We start from the raw sequence: 21,977 nt of genomic DNA on the forward strand, positions 1-21,977 counted from the left end.
ACGTGTTCCAAGTCGTATCTTTGGAGTTAGATTCCAATTACAAAGTGTTTCCAAGCGTTTCAAGTCTTATCTTTGGTTCTATTTCAATTCCAAAGTGTTTCCACCCGCTCCAAGTCGCATCTTTGTAGTTATATTTGATATTCCCACGTGTTCCAAGTCGTATTTTTGGAGTTATATTTCAATTCCAAAATATTCCCACGTGTTCCAAGTCGTATCTTTGGAGTTAGATTCCAATTACAAAGTGTTTCCAAGCGTTTCAAGTCTTATCTTTGGTTCTATTTTCAATTCCAAAGTGTTTCCACCCGCTCCAAGTCGCATCGTTGTAGTTATATTTGAATTCCAAGGTGCTCCAAGCCGTTCTTAGGGTTTTTGGTAGTGTTCCAAGTCATTCCAAACGTACCAGCTCGTTTTCTGGTTTTTTCAATCTATTTCAAGGCGTTTCAAAGCCGTTCGTCAGGTGGTTTGGTAGTGTTCCAGTTTTTCCCAAACGTTCCAGTTCGTCTTTTTGGCTAATTTTCAAGCCGTGCCAAGCCAGCTCACCACTTTATAACCGCCACTCTCTGGGGTTATGAGCACGAGCCCGTCAAAAGACGAGAAAGCTGCTGAGAACACTTCCGCCCCGAGCAAATCCTCAATTGCTGCTCCAGGTCAGCGCCAGAGGAGTACCAGCCCTACTACTCCTCCTTCCCGAGCATTTCAGACCCTCTCTAGTCCACTAACTCTCAAGTCCGCACCATCGAGCACGACCTTTCAGCAAGCCACGTCAGAGCCACGACGAGCAAGCCAAAAAGAGGTCAAATCATTGGTACCACTTCCACAGATTTTGGTAACCGCCCCAAGAGTCACTCGGTCCGAGACCAAAAGGGTTTTAGCTGCTTCCACCATGGCTTTGAAGAAGTTTGTTTCCATTTGCGATAAACTAAGTCAGTTTGAAGTCGACACCCACGTCACGTCACTGTCCGAGGTCAGCGTATTTACGCTCCAAGTCCGTCGTGACCGAGTTCAAGCGTTGTGGGAGAAGGTCGAGCAGGAATATGAGAAATGCGAGGCACTCTCAGATGGTAAAGACGATAGCTCTGAAGATTTAGCCATCCAAGCTAAATTTGACAAATGCTATCAAGTTTACGAGCGATGCACGGCTCGATTAAACGAGCTTATCCATGAAGGGTCTGCTCCGACTCCTCCGAACCGTCATGCGCCTACCTCTGCACCAGCAGAACGAGGCTGTCGATTGCCACCCATTGACACAGAAGTCTTTACGGGAGATTATTTAAAATGGCCCACGTTCCGTGACTTGTTTACAGCCATCTACATAAGCGATTCGCGAATTTCCCCTGTTGAAAAGCTGTACCATCTCCTAGCGAAAACGAGGGGTGAAGCCAACCTCATTGTAGCAAAATTCCCGCTTACAAATGATGGTTTTGAAACGGCATGGAATGCACTTAAACAGCGTTTCGAAAATAAGCGACTTATCGTGAACAGCCAATTCCGAGCACTTCTTGACCTGCCTCAAATTTCCCATGAGTCCGGAAAAGCATTACAGGATCATCAGAATGCTCTGCAGGCATCCGTTCGCGCTTTTGAGCACTGTGGCCTGCCAGTAACCACTTGGGGAGGCATGTTCGTATTTTTCTGTTCCATCAAATTGCCAAAGAATACCCTTTCATTATGGGAGCAATCTCTGGGAGACAAGACTGCCATTCCAGAGTGGCAAATGATGGACGATTTCCTCACTGAGCGGTTCCGTACGCTCGAAGCGGTGGAAAATACAACTGCAATGGCTATTTCGGTTCCCACATCGAAACCTCCACGAAATCCGATTCCAGCCACCCGAAAGGCTAATACATTTGAAGCCAAGGTGACCACCAAACCAAAATCCTGTGATCTCTGTATGAAGGAGAATCACCCGGTGCGTCGATGTCCCCGCTTCCTTCAGATGACGGTGCCAGAGAGGGTGGCATACATAAAGAAAAAGTCCCTTTGTCTGAACTGTTTCGCAAGAGGACTGTCCGAGTCAGCACAATTGCTTCACGTGCAAGGGGCGTCACAATACGCTCTTGCACAAGGACGCCCGACCGGAGAATAATCCAACGTCGGTCCCAGCCCAGCCCAGTTCGCACAATATTGTCCGGACTTACTTTACCTCTGAGGCAAGGTCCTCACGAGATAAGTTGCTAGGTACAGCGATCGTGGACTTTTGGCACAAGGGCACTACTTATGCTTCACGGGCGCTATTAGACCCGGCTTCTGAAGCCAATTTCATATCCGAAAGAATGTTCCGACTCATGAAGTTACCATTCCAAACTGTCAGGGCCGAAGTGACAGGCATTAACGGAAAGGTCAATAGAACCTTGAAGGTCTGTCACATAAGCATTCGGTCATCGCATGGACCTCCAGTCCAGATCGAGATAGAAGCGTTTGTCTTGTCCCAAGTTGCTGATGATTTGCCGTCATGTACGATAGCCCAAGCCACACTGGAAGGAATGCCCAATATTCCTCTAGCCGACCCCTCCTTCAGATTAAAGGCAAAGATCGATCTACTCCTTGGCATTGATGTAATACCAGCGGTGACTCTTTCCGGCATCCAGACCGAAGTGTGCGGATCTTTAATGGCTCAAGAGACGAGATTCGGTTGGGTCATTTCAGGCCCGTTGCAAGGGGTCCCCGTCAGTTCATGTGCCGCGTTCACCACGAGGGTCGCAGTTAGCAGAGAGGAGGGACTTGAAACTCTTCTCACAAGGTTTTGGGAGGTGGAGGATCTACCGGGCAAACCGGTAGGAGATTCTGACTCTGTTTGCGAGGTCAATTTCCAGAAGACCACAAGAAGAGATGTTTCGGGGAGATATACGGTCTCACTTCCGTTTCGAGATCCAACCAACATCAACCTTGGTCATTCCAGACCAGGGGCATTGGCTCAGTTCCTAAAAAACGAAAGCCGACTCCTTAAAAATATTCCGGCAAAAACTGAGTATGACGCCGTCATCCAAGAATATTTGGACTTGGGCCACATGCGTCAGGTTCCATTTGACGGCACTAATAACAATTTTTATTTGCCACACCATGCGGTTTTCAAGCCCGACAGCACCACAACAAAGGTACGGGTAGTTTTTAACGCCTCTAGCAAGTCCACCAACGGAGTAAGTCTCAACGACATACTTTACCCTGGTCCGGTACTTCAGTCCGATCTCACTACTCAGATTCTCAAGTGGCGTTTTTTCCGAGTAGTTTTCAATGCCGACATCACAAAAATGTACCGCCAAATTATGGTCGATCCAATCCATACGCCATTTCAGAGGATCCTGTTCCGAAATAAAGAGGGGCAACTTGGTGATTACGAGCTGAATACCGTCACGTTTGGCATTAACTGTGCTCCGTTCTTAGCCATCCGAGTACTTCAGCAACTCGCAAGTGATGTACAATCCAAATTTCCTTTGGCTAGCGATATTATCAAGTCCTATATGTATGTCGATGATGTCCTGGCAGGGGCTCATAATGAAACAACGGCAATCGCAATGGTCAATGAACTTCAAGACGCTCTGGGTTCAGCTGGCTTTCCCTTGCGCAAGTGGACATCGAATGTGAAGAGCGTGCTCAGTTGTATTCCAAAGAGTCATTTACTGAATGCTGATTTCCTCGACATCGAAGAGGCCAGCACAGCGAAAACACTGGGAATCCGATGGAAAGCGACTACGGATGAATTTTATTTTGTCATCTCACCCCAAGATGTCAAGTCAGCTTATACTAAGCGAGAAGTCCTCGGGCAGATCGCCAAGTTATTCGATCCCGCTGGCTGGCTGGCTCCCTTTGTGATTCAAGCCAAGGTGTTTATGCAAGAGCTCTGGTTACAAGAGCTAGGGTGGGATGATCAATTGCCCAGTGAACTCCATCACAGGTGGCAGGATTTTACAAAGAGCTACTCCTTCCTTGACCAGATCCGGATTCCACGATGGGTTCTTCATGACCCAAATTCCGACATCCAATTCCATTGTTTTTGCGATGCGTCACAGCGGGCTTATGGTGCCGCAATTTACGTGCGCGTTAGCAATGACCAAGGCATATCATATGCGGAGCTACACTTTTAGCGGAACTGGCAGCTGCAGTTCTCCCGCAACTTCCAGTTGATAATGCGGAGGCGTTTTATTGGTCAGATTCCACCGTCGTACTGTCGTGGTTAAATAAGCCACCCTGCACATGGACAACGTTTGTCGCAAATCGGGTAGCAAAGATTGTGACGGCAACAAATGACGCCCCATGGAATCACGTTAGTTCAGAGGACAACCCAGCAGATCTCCCTAGCCGCGGCCTGAGTGCGCAGGAATTGGTACACAAGGATTTGTGGTGGCACGGCCCACCATGGCTATGGGAACCACAAGAGTCCTGGCAGCGAGCGACACCACTCCCACTAGACACTGCCTTGGAGAAGCGGGTAGTGAAGGTCCACGTCGCAATCGCTAAGCCAGCCAACGAGATATTATCTCGTTTTTCCAATCTGGCACGTGCCTTACGAGTGATAGCATATGTGATCCGTTTCGGCAGAAGGTGTCGTAAACTTCCAAACGATTACTCCGGGGAGGTGACCTCTAGCGAGATCAATCAAGTACTCCAGGCGTTGATCCGAGTCACTCAGCGTGATTACTTTCCGACGGAACATCGGTGTCTACAGCATAAGAAATCTCTACCCACGTCTAGCACCATTCTCAATTTGAATCCTTTCATTGACGTATCAGGTGTGATCCGGGCATGTGGGCGCGTGCAACAAGCAGCGGCCCTTAGTTACGATGAGCGTAACCCCATTCTGTTGCCAGTAGTAAGTCCGTTGTCCCGGCTGTTGGTGCTTTTCACGCATCAGATCTCTCTCCATGGGGGCCGCCAACTGGTAGTCCGTCTCATCCGACAGAGATACTGGATTCCAAGACTGCGGAATCTAGTAAAATCGGTGGTCAATTCATGCAAAGTCTGTGTGATTTATAAAAGAAGGCTGCAATCACAGCTAATGGGCACCCTTCCGGCCCAGCGAACTACCTTCGCACGACCTTTCACGACCACCGGGATAGATTTCGCAGGTCCTTTCGACATCAAGAGTTTCACCGGCCGCGCTTGCCGCATATCAAAGGGATATGTGTGTGTCTTTGTTTGCTTTTCCACCAAAGCCATTCACCTTGAGGCAACTTCGGATTTGAGTACCGAAGCATTTCTGGCAGCATTCGCTCGCTTTGTATCGAGGCGAGGGTGTCCCCAGCAAGTGCAGTCCGACAACGGAAAAAACTTCGTAGGTGCATCCAGAGTGCTTGAAAAAGATTTCCTAAGTTCTACCCAGCAGAAAATATTATCCCACTACAGCCATCAGAATCTGTCCTGGCATTTCATCCCTCCCGGGGCACCACACATGGGAGGGTTGTGGGAGGCTGGAGTTAAGAGTTTTAAAACTCTGTTCTACAAGGCCACTTGCAACCAAAGGTATACTTTTGAAGAGTTCTCTACGCTGCTGGCTAAGGTAGAGGCGTGTTTGAACTCGCGGCCGATTTCTCCTATGTCTGAAGACCCCACCGACTCTTTAGCTTTGACCCCAGGCCATTTCCTAGTTGGCGGTCCATTGCTATCCGTGACGGAACCTGAAATCAAGGATCAGGTACCGTCTATCATTAACCGGTGGCAGCGTCTGAAGGCCGTGAGTCAGCATTTCTGCACCCGATGGAAAGACGAGTATCTGAAGGAGCTACATAAGCGCAATAAGTGGCGATTCCCTTCTAAAAATCTTGAAGTGGGCGATCTGGTGGTACTCAAAGACGACAATCTTCCATTTAATGAATGGCGTCTCGGGCGAATCCACCAGACACACCCTGGCAGTGACGGCAATGTCCGCGTCGTCGAACTGCTTACCGCTCGCGGTATTGTGAAGCGTCCCGTCGCAAAGTTGATCTTTCTTCCTCCAGAAGAAAGAATTCAAACCCATTACGTAAAACTACAGTAGCGTCCAGCACTTGGTCCTTCCTCCCAAGTAAGAAGGGCCGAGCTGCCAGTAGTAATATGTGTTCTATCGTCCTACATTAATCCGCTCTCTTCATTATTTGTCCCGGCAGCTTCCTGATATTCGTCAACCTAGATCCCGTTTCCATGGCTCCGAGACCGCGTTCAGTACAGGCATCGAAAGAGGAGCGCAGATGTTCGCGAGGAACTGAGTCCTTCCGTTGCCGAGTCTGTCGCGGAATCCATCCTCTGAAGCGATGCCGTCGCTTCCTGCGGCTGAACGTGGAGAAGAGGATGAGGGCAGTGCTGGCGAATAAGTACTGCGCCAATTGCCTGGCCCACCAACATTCCGGAGGAAGCTGCTTAAGCGGTGATAAGTGCCGAATCTGTGAGGAGGATCACCACACGCTGCTTCACTTCCATGAACAGACACGTCGACGCACTCCAAGCTCCGTCGTACGCCGAGTCACCCCCGAGTCCTCCAGACGAAGGGTCGCGCCAACGCCAGCCTCCGATCCGAAACTGACCTTGACCACACTGCTGCAGCACCGCAATCCGCATCTGATGCCCACGGCGATGGTGCGTATTGAGACGGAGGGAAAAACCTTCGACGTGAAGGCCCTGGTGGACCCTTGTTCTGCGGTATCGTCGATGGCGACGTCATTGGCCACGGCCTTCAAGTTGACAGCCGTCAATATAGGGGCAGAGAAAGCGGTGGCAGCAGTGATCCGGTCCCCAATCAGTGAAGAATGGCGATTGGAGGCGATCCTGAAGGTGGTCGATGGCTTGTGCTGCCGCACTCCAAGCGCTCCGGTGGACCCACAGATCGCCAAAAGGTTTGAGGGCATCGTCCTGGCGGATGAGACGTTCTACCGACCGTCGTCAGTGTCTCTGGTCCTGGGCGCGGATGTGATCACGGAGGTCATGCTAGAAGGGAGTCTACCTGGGGTTGGCGGGCGGCCGATTGCGATGCGCACAGTTTTTGGCTGGACCCTGTCCGGAGCGTGCCATTAAACTGCCTGGGTCTTGCACTCCTGCAAGGGGGGGAGCATGTTTATGCCCAACCGGGCAACACAAGGGTTAAAGGAGGCGGAAGCTTTCACCTCGCGCCGCTCTCCCGATGGTGCCCATCGCTCTCCCCACGAAAGAACTCCCCACACTCCGCTCCAAGCGGGGCTTGGTGCCCTGCTCTTAAGCTAAGCTAGAGTTAGTTGAAGTTTATACCTGAATACATCAAGTGAAGTGAAATTACTCTCTGCGTGTCAACCAATTTACTGGGAGGAAAAAGGGAAAAGGAAAAGTTAACCTAGCTGCCATCAACCAGAAGGAAATTTGACCCCCCAACACAAACAGTTACTTTGGGGTTTGTATGGGAGCTGTATGATATAGTGCATAATATACAAGCCTACGTGCCAAATTCAGCTCTGTAGCTCTTACGGTCTAGGAGGAGTTTGCGTTGATCCAGACGGACGTACGGACGGACGGACATGACTATTTGCACTCGTCTCGTCGTGCTGATCAAGAATATATACTTTGTATGGTCGGAGATGCTTCGTTCTATGCGTTGCACACTTCTGACCAAAATTAATATACCCTTTTTGCAAGGGTATAAAAACGCCAGAGCTATTAAGTTTTCGGCAAGGTACCATAAATGATTGCTAATTTTGTTCAATACTGTAGACGAGGTTTCGGAGTCAGTACTTGCATATTTTAAACAATTTTTTACATGGTTAAGGTCATGGAAAGGAGCCTCAATAGCGTTTGTACACTTGAACCATGCTTTAATGTACATTTTCCCCAAGAAAATGTAAACATCACGCAAACCATTTTCTTCCTTTTTTTGTCAGCCGAAATTGATGTCTAAATAAAAATATCTTAAAGGAATATAAGATATAATATATGACATCCAGCGGACATGGCTAGTTGGTCCAGGAGTACGAAAAGTGTATTGCTTTACACCAAGAACGATTAAAGGAAGCTGAAGAAATTCTTTATAATCTTCTCCGCTCTGACACTTCTGTAGTTCACTAAGACAAAATTTCGTGAAATCCAGGCGTTGTGCTCCACAAATTTTTACACAAATTGTTTCATCTGCAGCGCCACTTTCAAATATCTCTTTCTTCAAATTTGGCCATGATTTGGAAAACATTTCAAATATCGGAACTTCTGCTGCAGATGTGGAGCATACCTTTAGCTCAAATACGCTTAGCAATATGATTTCGTACATATGGTGGCGGCACGGTAGTTTTATTAGACTGCGTCCTAACTTTTTTTCTAATAGAACTGCTACTCCTTATAAAATGCCCGTATTTGCTGCCGTGGTGTCATAGGACAAACCATTGACTTGGTCAATTTTGTGTTTGTGCAAACTTATATATATGTATATGGTTTATTAATAGATAATGGTACAGTAAAATTTTGGGATATGTAGTTGTTGTAGTAGCAGAAGTAGAAGTCCAGTAGTAGTAATCCCTCGTAGCTATCGTAGTAGTGCAGTAATAGAAATCCCTCGTAGTTGTAGCAGTAGTCCCTCGTAGTTGTAGCAGGGGAGTCCGATGTTGTTCCGAAGCAATTAGTAGAACGACTGACGTGCAGCTGTTAACAGACCTTTTTTACAGTGCCACGATAACAGCTTCTTAGAGATGGGTCACATACATAACACCCCTTAACACCCAGATGGGTTAAAGAACTCCGGGGGTTGTCTTTTCCGACTCGATCTGCGAGGAGTCACCGGAGCTGGGGACAATGGTGCCGGCTCAGACAATTCAGGACAGTCGGGTATATCATCAGATATCGAGACTGCATCTTCAGCAGGTAGTTCGATTGATTCCGTGTCTTGAGTACATTCGACAGGCGGAACCCGATGGCGAACTTTGTCGAAATGACGTTTCATAATACGGCGATCATGTAAACGAACGTTGTATGAAATGGGGCCTGTTTGGTCCACAATTTCGCCTTCTATCCACTTCGGACCGGGGGCGTAGTTACGGACCCAAACCGGAGCACCAATAGAAAACTGCTTATCATTTGTTGGGTCGCAGACCTTTCGGTATGTTATTTCCTTGGGTTGAATTTTGTCGAAATATGACTTAAGCTCTTGATTACATAGTAGTTCTGCAGGAGTACGATTTGTCGTGGAGTGAGGGGTAGTATGTTGGCTAAAAAGATACCGCGCCAGTGCGAGATCTATGTTAAGATTTCTGTCAAACTTTTTCAGGTAATTCTTGGTACTTTGTACCATGCGCTCGGCTTGCCCATTTGTGGCAGGATGAAAATGGAGCCGACCGAATGTGTCGAATCACGTTGTTTTTCATAAAAATCCTGAATTCTTCAGACGTGAATGCAGTGCCATTATCTGACACTATTTCGTCCGGTAATCCGTGCGTTGCAAACAGCTGTCTCAAGAATTTAATAGCAGCAGCAGATGATGTAGATTTCACAACAGAGACTTCTAGCCATTTCGAAAATTAATCCACGACTAGTAAGAAGGTATTCCCATTAAAGGGGCCAGCGAAATCTATATGAAGGCGTGCCAAGGTTGTCTGGCAGATTCCCAATGATGTGTAGTTGTATGAGGCTGTTCGTTTTGGTTTTGCTGACAGAGATTGCAACGTTTCACAAGTAGCTCTGTTTCAGCATCAATATTAGGCCACCAAATGTAGCTTCGAGCCATGGCTTTCATTTTTACAATCCCCGGGTGTGAAGCATGCAACGCTTGAAGTAAGGCCGTTCTAGATGGTTCGGGAATCACAGCCCGGTTGCCCCATACAAGAATTCCTTTGTTTGCTGAAAGCTCATGTCGGCGAGAAAAATACGAGTAAAGCTGATCTGAACGATCAACTTTTCCATTGGGCCATCCCCTTAACACCCAGTTCAGAACCTTTGATAAATGCGCGTCCTTCTTAGTCTGTAACGCTAGAGATTGAGCGCTGACAAGTGGTGTTCCGGCCCATTCAATCATTAACACTTCTTCTGTAGTGTTGCCTTCGCCTTGTTGTGGTAATGGGCATCGGCTTAAGAAGTCGGCGTTGCCCATTTTTGATCCAGGTCTGTGAATTAGTGTAAAGTCATAGGCATTCAAGAATATTGCTCTTCGAAGCATCTGTGTGGAAATTACATTTGGAGTTGCCTTGGCCGTTGTAAATATTCCGAGCAATGGGCGATGATCTGTGACGAGAGTAAACGAACGGCCATATAGATAATTGTGAAATTTTTTAACGCCTGCTATAAGCCCAACGGCTTCTCTGTCGATTTGCGAGTAGTTTCTTTCTGTCTTGGAGAGAGTTCTAGAATAGAAGGCAATAGGCTTCTCTGATCCATCCTGAAGTTTGTGGCTCAGCACCGCTCCAATTCCGTACGGAGATGCATCGCAGGTTAACGATACTGGCAATTTGCTATCGAAATGCATTAGCACATTTTGTGAAGTTACAAGATTTTTCAGATTCATGAAGGCATCTTGATGTTTATGGGCCCACACCCATGGCGCATTTTTATCCAGTAGTCGGTGAAGCGGTTCAGCAACGGTTGCCTTATGTGGCAGGAATGCGTGGTAAAAATTGATGAGTCCCAAGAATGCTTGTAATTGTTTCTTATCTTTTGGAGCCGGAGCGCACTTGATAGCTTCGACCTTACTGGCACACGGTCTTATACCCAGTGCATCGATTTTAAAACCTAAAAATTCTACTGATGGAACTCCAAATTGACACTTGTCTCTGCGTAGGCGTAGTCCGGCCTTATCAAATCTTGAAAGAACCTCATTAAGACGCACCGCTAGCTCTTCCTTTGATTTTCCCATAACAATTATGTCATCGAAGTAGGGTAAAACACCAGAAACGTTCTGCAATATGTTCGATGCAGCTCTGAAATATGCCCGGGGCTGAAGAAATTCCAAATTGTAGTCTGGTTACTTTGAAATAACCTTTGTGTATACATATGTAGAATTGGAATATTCCTGGTTATTTAATTCAATATTATTTAAGGATGTGATTTCCTTATTTAAACTTTATTATTTATTAACAATGTTTCTTTGTGTTAAGAATACATATGTATATTTATTAATTATTGTAATGGCCTTAGCGACAAATTTGGGTGTGCGATGTGATCGAGGCGAGAGTACGATTGCGAGTGCTTTCCGATCGACGCTTCTGCTTTATTTTCATGAGTGAGTCGACCAGATAGGTACGGCCGCTGCGTGTCGTTCTATCTCGCTCACTCGGTACCAAACGATTGCCATGATTATGCCTGCCTGACACTTCATTTCCTATAATCGGCTGTCCTGACAAGTCATTCGACCCGAATGATCCTAGCCAAGGTTTCATGAACTCAGCCACTGTTGAGGTCTTACAAGGTCCTTCACCGTCGCCAACCTTCTCGACGTCGTGTCGACCGTGCCTATTCACCTTCGTAACTTTATATGGTCCTAAGTATTTACCTCTCAACTTTAGACCTGTCCCATACTGCGTACGTTTAATCGCCACTAACTCGTTTAAATTGTATTTTCTTTCACATTTCCTGTTTTTGTCGAACGTTCTTTTCCTTTCCTGCTGTATTTCATCGATATTCTTTCGAGCCTCCGCTCTAATCTCATCACGACCACAGTCTAATTCTTTTATTAACGAATCGGTTATCAGCTTTCTCATTTTGGGATCATCAGGACTACGCATCTCTATTCCTGTCAAAATCTTAAAACTCAATCCTAACACATATATACGCCACTTTATTAATGCTCCAATAACTGCTAAAACCTCAAGTTCATATGAATCATACTTCTCTTCGCAAGGTTTAGTTTTCCGAATCATATATTGTACCGGATGGAATAAACCATCGTCCGAATCTTTCTGTAAAAGCGCAGCTCCGATACCATGTTTCGAGGCATCAGTGTGAATTTCAGTCTCTAGCTTAGGATTGTATAGCTTTAAAACAGGACCTTTGATCAATGCTAACTTCAATTGCTCAAACGCTACCATTTGCAATTCTTTAAACTCAAACTTGTTGTCCTTTCGCAAAATGTCAGTCAAGGGCTTAGCTGTTACTGCGTATCCTTCGATAAATTTACGGAAATACGATGTTAACCCTAAAAATCGTTGAACTGACTTCTTATCATGTGGGATCGGGAATCTTGAAACGGCATCAGTCTTCTCCTTACTTGGCTTAATACTTCCATTTTCAACTATATAGCCCAAAAATTTACTTTACTCTGCAGTATCTGACATTTCTCCCAGTTTATTCTCAACCCATTTTCCGCAGCTATCTTCAACACCCTTTTAAGTTTAATTAGACCATCATTCACGCTAACACTTGGTATAATTATATCGTCCATATACACCACTGCATCTCCATTCTTTACTGATTCTCTCATTACTGCCATTATAAATCTGGTAAAAACTGCTGGAGAGTTGGAAATTCCGAATGGTACGTACAGGAATTCATACTGACCATTCTGAGTTACGAATGCAGTGTACTTCTGAGATTTTTCCTCAACAGGAACATGGAAAAACCCGTTTGTTAGATCTAAAGTAGTGTAAACCAACGCACTTTGAAGTTTTTCTAATACGGTGTCCATCTGTGGCATAGGAAAATTATCTCGGACCACTTTCTCATTTAGCTTTCTGTAATCGCAGCACAGACGCTTTTTCCCATTCTTCTTTGTTACAAGTACAACAGGCGAAGCATATTCGGAAAAACTTGGCCTTATTATCTTCTCCTCTAACCATTCTTGTACTATACTATCAACGATTTTCTGATCAGACTCTGCTAGACGCCTTGGATGCTGATAAACTGGCAACTCATCCGTTAGTACAATCTTCATTTCTATAGGAGTGTTTGTATTTCTAATAGGTTTGTAACTATTAATCAACTTCTTGACTTCACTACCGATTTCTGCACTGATATGTGACAATTCACTCTTGATTTCCAATTTATTCTGTTCTGCACTGTGCATACACATACTTTCAAATTCCTCAAACAACTCAGCACAAGATTTATTCGCGTTACACAGTGATTCTTTTCTGTTGATGCTCACAAACTTTGTACCTTTCTTGGTAACAACCAAATCGACGTGATCTAATATGGTTCTACCCAAAATTGCCTCATATGCCATGTCTTCATCAGGAACGATATGAAACTCGACTTCCATCTCAATGCCATCTATCTTGACAGTTATGCTAAAACTACCGAAGGTCATCACATGACTTCCACCAATGCCTGTAAGGGTCTTCGAATATCCAGTTAGTGACTTAATTCCGAGTTTAACAAACACGCTTTTACGTATGAGACTCAAATTTGCTCCTGTATCAATTAGACCGTTGAACTTAATCGATTTATAAGTTACTTCTTTCAACTCCAAACCCGAATCAGTAAATTTACCTGATGCTTTTATTAATTTATCATCTACAACATTGGTGCTTTCAACTTTGGTGGTATCTTTATCTTTACATTCAAACGAACGATGGCCTGTTTTGCCACATTTAAAACAAGTAAACGTTTTCTTGTTACAGTCTCTCATCATGTGTGAAGGATCACCACACTTAAAACATTTGCGATCATCTTTTGTTGTCGAATTTTTCTCTCTATTATCTCTACCTTGCTTGTGAACAGATGACTCGAATGTTGTTTTCTTTGACGACTTTCTAGGATCATAGGATTTTAAGTAGGTCTCTATTTGAACTTTTAACGCATCCACTGTTCTCGCCTGATACAATAATGCCTTATTTGCTCTCATGTCTGGTATACCTTCTACGAAATACTCGATTAAACTTTCGTCATCCAAATCGATTGGCTTTGCGATTTCCATTAACGAATACAAAAACTCATACAAGTTCTCACCTCTCTTTAACTGTCGATTGCTCAGTCTTCTATGAACTTCTGCTGATGAAACCTTTACTCTAAATTCGTTTTTCAAAGCTACTTTCAGGGACTCCCAACTACAAATATCTCTTACTACGTATAAACGATAATGCAGCTCCCTTTAACAATTGTTTTGCATACACAAAAAGCTGTAACTGACTCCACTGTACGGTTAAAGCGCATTCTTCTAGCTCCCTAATCCATTGTACAACATCAATCGAACCTAAACCGCAAAACTCTGAAACGCTTCCCTCCACATCTTTTAGTGTGAACCATGACCTTTGCCCATCTGTGTTCGGGACTTCTCGAATTGTTCTAGCCGAGGCGAAATCTGCCTCCTGCCCGTCATTCTCAATTTCTATTAGATCGTAGTGAGCGAGTAGACGCTTTTGCAGCTCTGCTTTAAGGCCTGTAGTCTCTAGCCCTAACTCTCTCAATTTAGTGCGCAACTCCTCAATACGCAACGTTAGAATCTCACCTCGATCCATTTCACTCAATTACAGTTATATTGCTTAACAAGATTGGTATAGTAATATATAGGTAGTATTAATCAATCAAATTTGTTACGACTTAACAAGATTTACACACTATGTTAATGTAGGTCAAATTGTGTTAGGTTATGGTTTAATTCAGACGATTCTTAGAAATGTGCTCTCTGCAGCTCGCATCAATTTCGTCAATATTTTTGCCACCAGTCTGGTTTCGCTGTGCAAGCAAAGTAACTCACACTCAAGACAATAATTAAACAGCTCACCCAACTATAGTCGTCCTGCTCTATGGAGCCACTCAATATCTCTGTAGCAACTGTTCGGTTCGCTCTCTGTTGCCACTCACTCTGTTGTCGCTACTCACTCGGCTGTTTTCCACTCGTTCTCGTGATCTCTCTTTGTCTGCTTCCACACCAATTGTCTCAACTTCGTGTCTGCTGCCTTCTCGTTTGGTCTTGTCGGCGTCGTCTGCTTTTGTAACGGTTTCTGTTCTCCGCTTTCTGTTCTCCTTTGGTTTTCCGTTTCCACAGTGAACACTAGTTATCACCAACTTCGTGCTCTCTGTCTGCTCTCTCCGTCTGTCTGCTTCCACAGTGAACACTGGTTATCATCAACTTCGTGCCCTCTGTCTGCTCTCTCCGTCTGTCTGCTTCCACAGTGAACACTGGTTATCATCAACTTCGTGCCCTCTGTCTGCTCTCTCCGTCTGTCTGCTTCCACAGTGAACACTAATTATCATCAATTTCGTGTCCGCTGTCTGCTATCTCCGTCTGTCTGCTTCCACAGTGAACACTGGTTATCATCAACTTCGTGTCCGCTGTCTGCTCTCTCCGTCTGTCTGCTTCCACAGTGAACACTAATTTTCATCAATTTCGTGTCCGCTGTCTGCTTCTCCGTCTGTCTGCTTCCACAGTGAACACTGGTTATCATCAACTTCGTGTCCGCTGTCTGCTCTCTCCGTCTGTCTGCTTCCACAGTGAACACTAATTTTCATCAATTTCGTGTCCGCTGTCTGCTTTCTCTTTTCCTCTCGAGTCACCACCCTTCTCGAGCTGCTCTCAACTTCAGCCGCCGACTTTTGCCGAAACGGCGCCAAAATTCTGGGTGACGCTCTTCTTGCGTCGTCCGACCGCTCACCGTCTCACCGTCCACTCGTCGCCTCTCGTACAGTCACGCCAACTTCCACTAGTTTTTGAACTTGTAGTGGTTGCGTCTTTTGAAATTCGTTCGCCAACAACCTTGACTTTGTATATATATTACACGTTAATGCATGCAATTTTAACAATTTTTTGTTCATTTGCGAACTTCACACACACACACACACGATTTTCACTAATTGTCTTGGGCCAGAAATCTCGGTTGAGCCCCCAGTTTGTAGAATTGGAATATTCCTGGTTATTTAATTCAATATTATTTAAGGATGTGATTTCCTTATTTAAACTTTTTATTATTTATTAACAATGTTTCTTTGTGTTAAGCATACATATATTTATTAATTATTATAATGGCCTTAGCGACAAATTTGGGTGTGCGATGTGATCGAGGCGAGAGTACGATTGCGAGTGCTTTTCGATCGACGCTTCTGCTTTATTTTCATGAGTGAGTCGACCAGATAGGTACGGCCGCTGCGTGTCGTTCTGTCTCGCTCACTCGGTACCAAACGATTGCCATGATTATGCCTGCCTGACACTTCATTTCCTACATATATATATATATATACAAGCACAAAAAAGGGCGCTCCTATTTAGTTACAAAGTTTACTTGAGCTTATTTTTTTATTTTTTTATTTCTCATTTTAAGTGCCAGCCATGTGCGCACTTATCAATACCGAAAGGAGCCAGGGAACTAGGATGGTTGGCCGGGTGGGGCATCTGAGCGGCTTCAAAGCAATTTGGCTAAAATGCAACCGAAATGTTCGTAACTGGCAACTGAAGGCAAGCCACTCAAGTCTCAAGCTATTGACACTTTGAAGCTGCGCTCCACTCGAGTGGCATAAATCAATGGCCAGCCAATGGCGATCACGTAAAATATTTCACAACTCTTCTCTACTCCTCCAACTACTCCAAAATATTTGCCCTTCTTCAACTACTCCTAGTTCCTGCCCTCCTTAAGGTCAGCACGTGCCATTTGCCCATGCTTAATCTTCGTTCGTTTTACCCATTTCCCTTTTGGTTTTTGGCACTTTTCGAAAGCTTTGCATGAAAAAGAAATTCCACACACGCCCCCTCAAGGCGCCCACATTCAAAAACATCAAACTGTAAAGCGACAAGATATGTGTGTTTTTCGCCCTAAAAGTGGCTAGTTTCTAGCCAGATTTCTTAAAATATTTTCTCAAAATGATCACTAGATAGTTACAAAATATTGCGAATTTGAAATGTTTTATAAGAAAGTAAAATTTAAATGATTAGGATAATTTGTTCACCATTATTGCAAATACTGAATTTATGAGTTTTTTATTGGCAACAATTGCAATTTTGATTGAATTTGATGCTAGCAATTCGTGAATGTTTTACTTTATATATGTACACATCACGAATATCGTATGTTTATATAGACAAAAAAATCTTCCGAAATATTTTAAAACAGCACTTCATAAAAGAAGTTCATCTCTTGATCATGTTTATTGACCTCAAATGGTCTTCGATTTTGTAAATCTGTGTAATATCCATTATGACCAATTATATACTCACAAGCGGTAGAAATATGTCCTTACCCTTTAAAATAAAGTATGGCATTAATTAGTTTTTGTTTTTGTAGGTGTTATTCATTATCTATATTCCATCTCTGTTATAGACCCCAAATTGTAAAGCTCGGTGGCAACTTCCGAGTAATGCCATGACGATATTACTTTACCTATATTTAACTTTAATTTTCACTTCGATCGGATCATAACCTACCTACGAAGTTACAACTTTTAGTAATTAGTGAAATATGCAAATTTGTTCATACGTGTTAAATGAGCATTACATAAAGAATACAAATTTAGCAACATTTTTGCATAGATGATATTCTTTGCTAGCTATTTTATTCATACATCGCTTGCGTGTGGTAAGGAAACCTTTGGCCAACAACTACAAATATCTCTCTTACTACGTATAAACGATAATGCAGCTCCCTTTAACAATTGTTTTGCATACACAAAAAGCTGTAACTGACTCCACTGTACGGTTAAAGCGCATTCTTCTAGCTCCCTAATCCATTGTACAACATCAATCGAACCTAAACCGCAAAACTCTGAAACGCTTCCCTCCACATCTTTTAGTGTGAACCATGACCTTTGCCCATCTGTGTTCGGGACTTCTCGAATTGTTCTAGCCGAGGCGAAATCTGCCTCCTGCCCGTCATTCTCAATTTCTATTAGATCGTAGTGAGCGAGTAGACGCTTTTGCAGCTCTGCTTTAAGGCCTGTAGTCTCTAGCCCTAACTCTCTCAATTTAGTGCGCAACTCCTCAATACGCAACGTTAGAATCTCACCTCGATCCATTTCACTCAATTACAGTTATATTGCTTAACAAGATTGGTATAGTAATATATAGGTAGTATTAATCAATCAAATTTGTTACGACTTAACAAGATTTACACACTATGTTAATGTAGGTCAAATTGTGTTAGGTTATGGTTTAATTCAGACGATTCTTAGAAATGTGCTCTCTGCAGCTCGCATCAATTTCATCAATATTTTTGCCACCAGTCTGGTTTCGCTGTGCAAGCAAAGTAACTCACACTCAAGACAATAATTAAACAGCTCACCCAACTATAGTCGTCCTGCTCTATGGAGCCACTCAATATCTCTGTAGCAACTGTTCGGTTCGCTCTCTGTTGCCACTCACTCTGTTGTCGCTACTCACTCGGCTGTTTTCCACTCGTTCTCGTGATCTCTCTTTGTCTGCTTCCACACCAATTGTCTCAACTTCGTGTCTGCTGCCTTCTCGTTTGGTCTTGTCGGCGTCGTCTGCTTTTGTAACGGTTTCTGTTCTCCGCTTTCTGCTCTCCTTTGGTTTTCCGTTTCCACAGTGAACACTAGTTATCATTAACTTCGTGCTCTCTGTCTGCTCTCTCCGTCTGTCTGCTTCCACAGTGAACACTGGTTATCATCAACTTCGTGCCCTCTGTCTGCTCTCTCCGTCTGTCTGCTTCCACAGTGACCACTAATAATCATCAATTTCGTGTCCGCTGTCTGCTTTCTCCGTCTGTCTGCTTCCACAGTGAACACTGGTTATCATCAACTTCGTGCCCTCTGTCTGCTCTCTCCGTCTGTCTGCTTCCACAGTGAACACTGGTTATCATCAACTTCGTGTCCGCTGTCTGCTCTCTCCGTCTGTCTGCTTCCACAGTGAACACTAATTTTCATCAATTTCGTGTCCGCTGTCTGCTTTCTCTTTTCCTCTCGAGTCACCACCCTTCTCGAGCTGCTCTCAACTTCAGCCGCCGACTTTTGCCGAAACGGCGCCAAAATTCTGCGTGACGCTCTTCTTGCGTCGTCCGACTGCTCACCGTCTCACCGTCCACTCGTCGCCTCTCGTACAGTCGCGCCAACTTCCACTAGTTTTTGAACTTGTAGTGGTTGCGTCTTTTGAAATTCGTTCGCCAACAACCTTGACTTTGTATATATATTACACGTGAATGCATGTAATTTTAACAATTTTTTGTTCATTTGCGAACTTCACACACACACACACACGATTTTCACTAATTGTCTTGGGCCAGAAATTTTGGTTGAGCCCCCAGTTTGTAGAATTGGAATATTCCTGGTTATTTAATTCAATATTATTTAAGGATGTGATTTCCTTATTTAAACTTTATTATTTATTAACAATGTTTCTTTGTGTTATACATATGTATATTTATTAATTATTATAATGGCCTTAGCGACAAATTTGGGTGTGCGATGTGGTCGAGGCGAGAGTACGATTGCGAGTGCTTTTCGATCGACGCTTCTGCTTTATTTTCATGAGTGAGTCGACCAGATAGGTACGGCCGCTGCGTGTCGTTCTGTCTCGCTCACTCGGTACCAAACGATTGCCATGATTATGCCTGCCTGACACTTCATTTCCTACACATATAGTTTGCATCAACGCAGACTGCTCATCTACCACTAGTTGTTGGTACGCCTGAGCCAAGTCGATTTTCGCAAATATGGATCCTCCTTCAACTGATGCTAATAATGAATTCATTGGAGGAATTTGATGGCCGTGTTGCTTAATCACTTTATTAATTGTAGACTTGTAGTCGCCATATATGCGAATAGTACCATCCTTTTTAATTACTGGCACTGTAGGAACGCCCAGTCGGAGTATTCAATGGGTACTAGGATTCGTTGGGAGCACAGACGGTCTAATTCTTCTTCATATAATTCTTGAATTGCAAATGCGTCTTGCTGGCAGTCGGACTGGTGTTGCATCAGTATTGATTTGCAATGACACAGGTGGCCCCCGAAAACGGCCTAATTCAGACGAAAACAGATCCTTATACTTCGCCAGAGTTGCCTCGATGCTAAGTTTAGCGTTAATCGCATGTATTCCTTCTATGCTGATGCCTAAGGGCATAAACCAGTTGCGTCCAAGTAAATTCGATCCACCGCTTGATGTAACAACCAGTGGAAGATTCGGAATGTATATATTATCGTACTGGACAGATGTATCCACGATGCCAATAACAGGAATTCGGGTTTTCTGGTAATCCGTAAACTCTAGAGAACAATCTTGAATATTCGGTCTATCCGTTGGCCAGATATAACGAAACATAGCTTCGTCTATCATAGTGATCGCAGACCCCGAATCCACTTCGAATTGGCATTTTCGTTTATTTATAATTATTGTAACGATTTCCTTTGGGCAATGGACACTGTATTCTTCATTCGGCTTTTGCTTGTGTGGTCCTCGGTAGGAGGCATGGCCACTCGATGTGTTGAATGCTTTACGACCCTGGTCTCTTACAGCCCGGCAGACTCGTTGAAGATGGCCTGCTCGGTGACAGGCATGGCACACAGTGTTCCGATGTGGGCATAGTTTCCGCAAGTGAGCACCCCCCGCAACCATCGCATGGCTGGTGGTGCTGATTGGGTCGGCTTGGACGGATCGCGTTGGTCTGCACTTCGTGTATCGACTCAGTGCTCTCAGCTGTATTTCGCATGGCCCAAGCGCTGTGAGCAGCGGCCTCACTAGATGTGGCGCGTTCCATCGCGCGTTGAATCGTTAAATCTGCCTCTGCTAGCAGACTCTTCTGGAGACCCTCATCCTTCATTCCACATACGAAGCGATCGCGCAACATACGATCCAAAGCAGCTCCGAATTTGCAGTCGACTGCGAGAGTCCTAAGTGCAGCCATGTAGTTCGCAACCGATTCATCAATTAGTTGGTCTCGCTTGTGAAATTGGTAGTAGGCCGCAATTTCCGATTGACATGGAGACAAATGTTGGTTGAGTATTTCATATATTTCCGATAAACTCAAATCGCTCACCTGAGTAGGGGATGCCAATGACGTTAGAAGCTCGAACAGTGGAGCGCCAGCCAGCGTAAGTAATGCAGCCTTCTTCCCAGCTTCCTCCGAAACGTCATTGGCCAGAAGATACATCTCAAAACGCTGCTTGTAAGTTGTCCATTTGTTTGTGTGATTTAAGTCAAATGATTCTAACTGACCCACTCCTGACATTATCACTGATTTATTATCTTTATTCCAATAAACTTGGCGCCAGCACGCATGCGGTTTTTGGCGTCTCTTTGTTCGCTTTCGCTTGGTCGATTGCAACTGTATATATATAGTTTGACGAATTATCCCATCCTCGTCGCCAATTTAGTGTTTGTGCAAACTTATATATATGTATATGGTTTATTAATAGATAATGGTACAGTAGAATTTTGGGATATGTAGTTGTTGTAGTAGCACAAGTAGAAGTCCAGTAGTAGTTAAATCCCTCGTAGTTGTAGCAGTAGTCCCTCGTAGTTGTAGCAGTAGTCCCTCATAGTTGTAGCAGTAGTCCCTCGTAGTTGTAGCAGGGGAGTCCGATGTTGTTCCGAAGCAATTAGTAGAACGACTGACGTGCAGCTGTTAACAGACCTTTTTTACAGTGCCACGATAACAGCTTCTTAGAGATGGGTCACATACATTACAGTCAACTACATTCCATTTAACTAGCTTGTCAAAAACTGCCTCAGCAACATTTTGGCCAGTTGCAGACTTCACTTTTGGAGCACCTAGGAACTTTGAAGTACCATTGTAGCTAACAAGAAATGCTATGCGTTCAACCTTACTAGAACCGACAGAACTGAACTTTCTGTCAAAATGTATTACCAGGGCACCAGTTTTATCCATCCGTAAGTTAGTGTGAACGCTGACCAAGCACTTTGATGCAAGCGCTCCAAAAATATGTATGTATGTACTGACCTCCCCTCTCTTTTGTAGCTGTCGCATAAGTCGCAGCATATGAATATATATGTAAACTTAGCTTAAGCAAAAGAATAATTTCCAATAAAGAATCAATCTGAAAACCACTATGCATGGACAGTGACGTGTTCATCTTGGATATATTATTTTACAAAAGTAACCCGGTCTTGGCTCATAGAACAAATTTCTCTGCCTATTGAAGTCAATTGTTGACAGTAGAGGGGTGCCCCATAGAACGCATATCAACCTCAGCTGTGGAGCAAGAATATCCCACATTGGAGTTCAAGTTTAACC

General features: G+C 44.3%; 2 protein-coding genes across 2 annotated transcripts; one reads left to right on the forward strand and one right to left on the reverse strand.

Annotated features, from left to right (window-relative positions):
• Positions 1 to 568: 568 nt before the first annotated feature.
• Positions 569 to 6,981, forward strand: LOC137572492 (uncharacterized). Its single transcript, XM_068284244.1, has 4 exons — positions 569 to 1,909; positions 2,004 to 3,987; positions 4,083 to 5,913; positions 6,081 to 6,981. The coding sequence occupies exons 1-4, from the start codon at positions 569 to 571 to the stop codon at positions 6,979 to 6,981; spliced, it is 6,057 nt and encodes a 2,018-aa protein (XP_068140345.1).
• A 13,235-nt stretch (positions 6,982 to 20,216) lies between these two features.
• LOC137572493 (uncharacterized) lies at positions 20,217 to 20,951 on the reverse strand. The gene has a single exon (XM_068284246.1). It carries the CDS (start codon positions 20,949 to 20,951, stop codon positions 20,217 to 20,219), a length of 735 nt encoding a protein of 244 aa, XP_068140347.1.
• Positions 20,952 to 21,977: the final 1,026 nt, after the last annotated feature.

Source organism: Drosophila tropicalis, unplaced genomic scaffold (genome assembly GCF_018151085.1).
Source record: "Drosophila tropicalis isolate 14030-0801.00 unplaced genomic scaffold, ASM1815108v1 contig_332, whole genome shotgun sequence".
Lineage (NCBI taxonomy): Eukaryota > Metazoa > Arthropoda > Insecta > Diptera > Drosophilidae > Drosophila > Drosophila tropicalis.

What these genes read in the sequence shown, in the direction of transcription:
- LOC137572492 (XM_068284244.1), top strand. Translation starts at nt 569, where the DNA reads ATGAGCACGAGCCCGTCAAAAGACGAGAAAGCTGCTGAGAACACTTCC. An exon ending in TTCCGACATCCAATTCCATT is followed by an intron (nt 3,988 to 4,082) that starts GTTTTTGCGATG and finishes CTACACTTTTAG; the next exon opens with CGGAACTGGCAGCTGCAGTT. An exon ending in GTGAAGCGTCCCGTCGCAAA is followed by an intron (nt 5,914 to 6,080) that starts GTTGATCTTTCT and finishes TTGTCCCGGCAG; the next exon opens with CTTCCTGATATTCGTCAACC.
- LOC137572493 (XM_068284246.1), bottom strand. Translation starts at nt 20,951, where the DNA reads ATGTCAGGAGTGGGTCAGTTAGAATCATTTGACTTAAATCACACAAAC.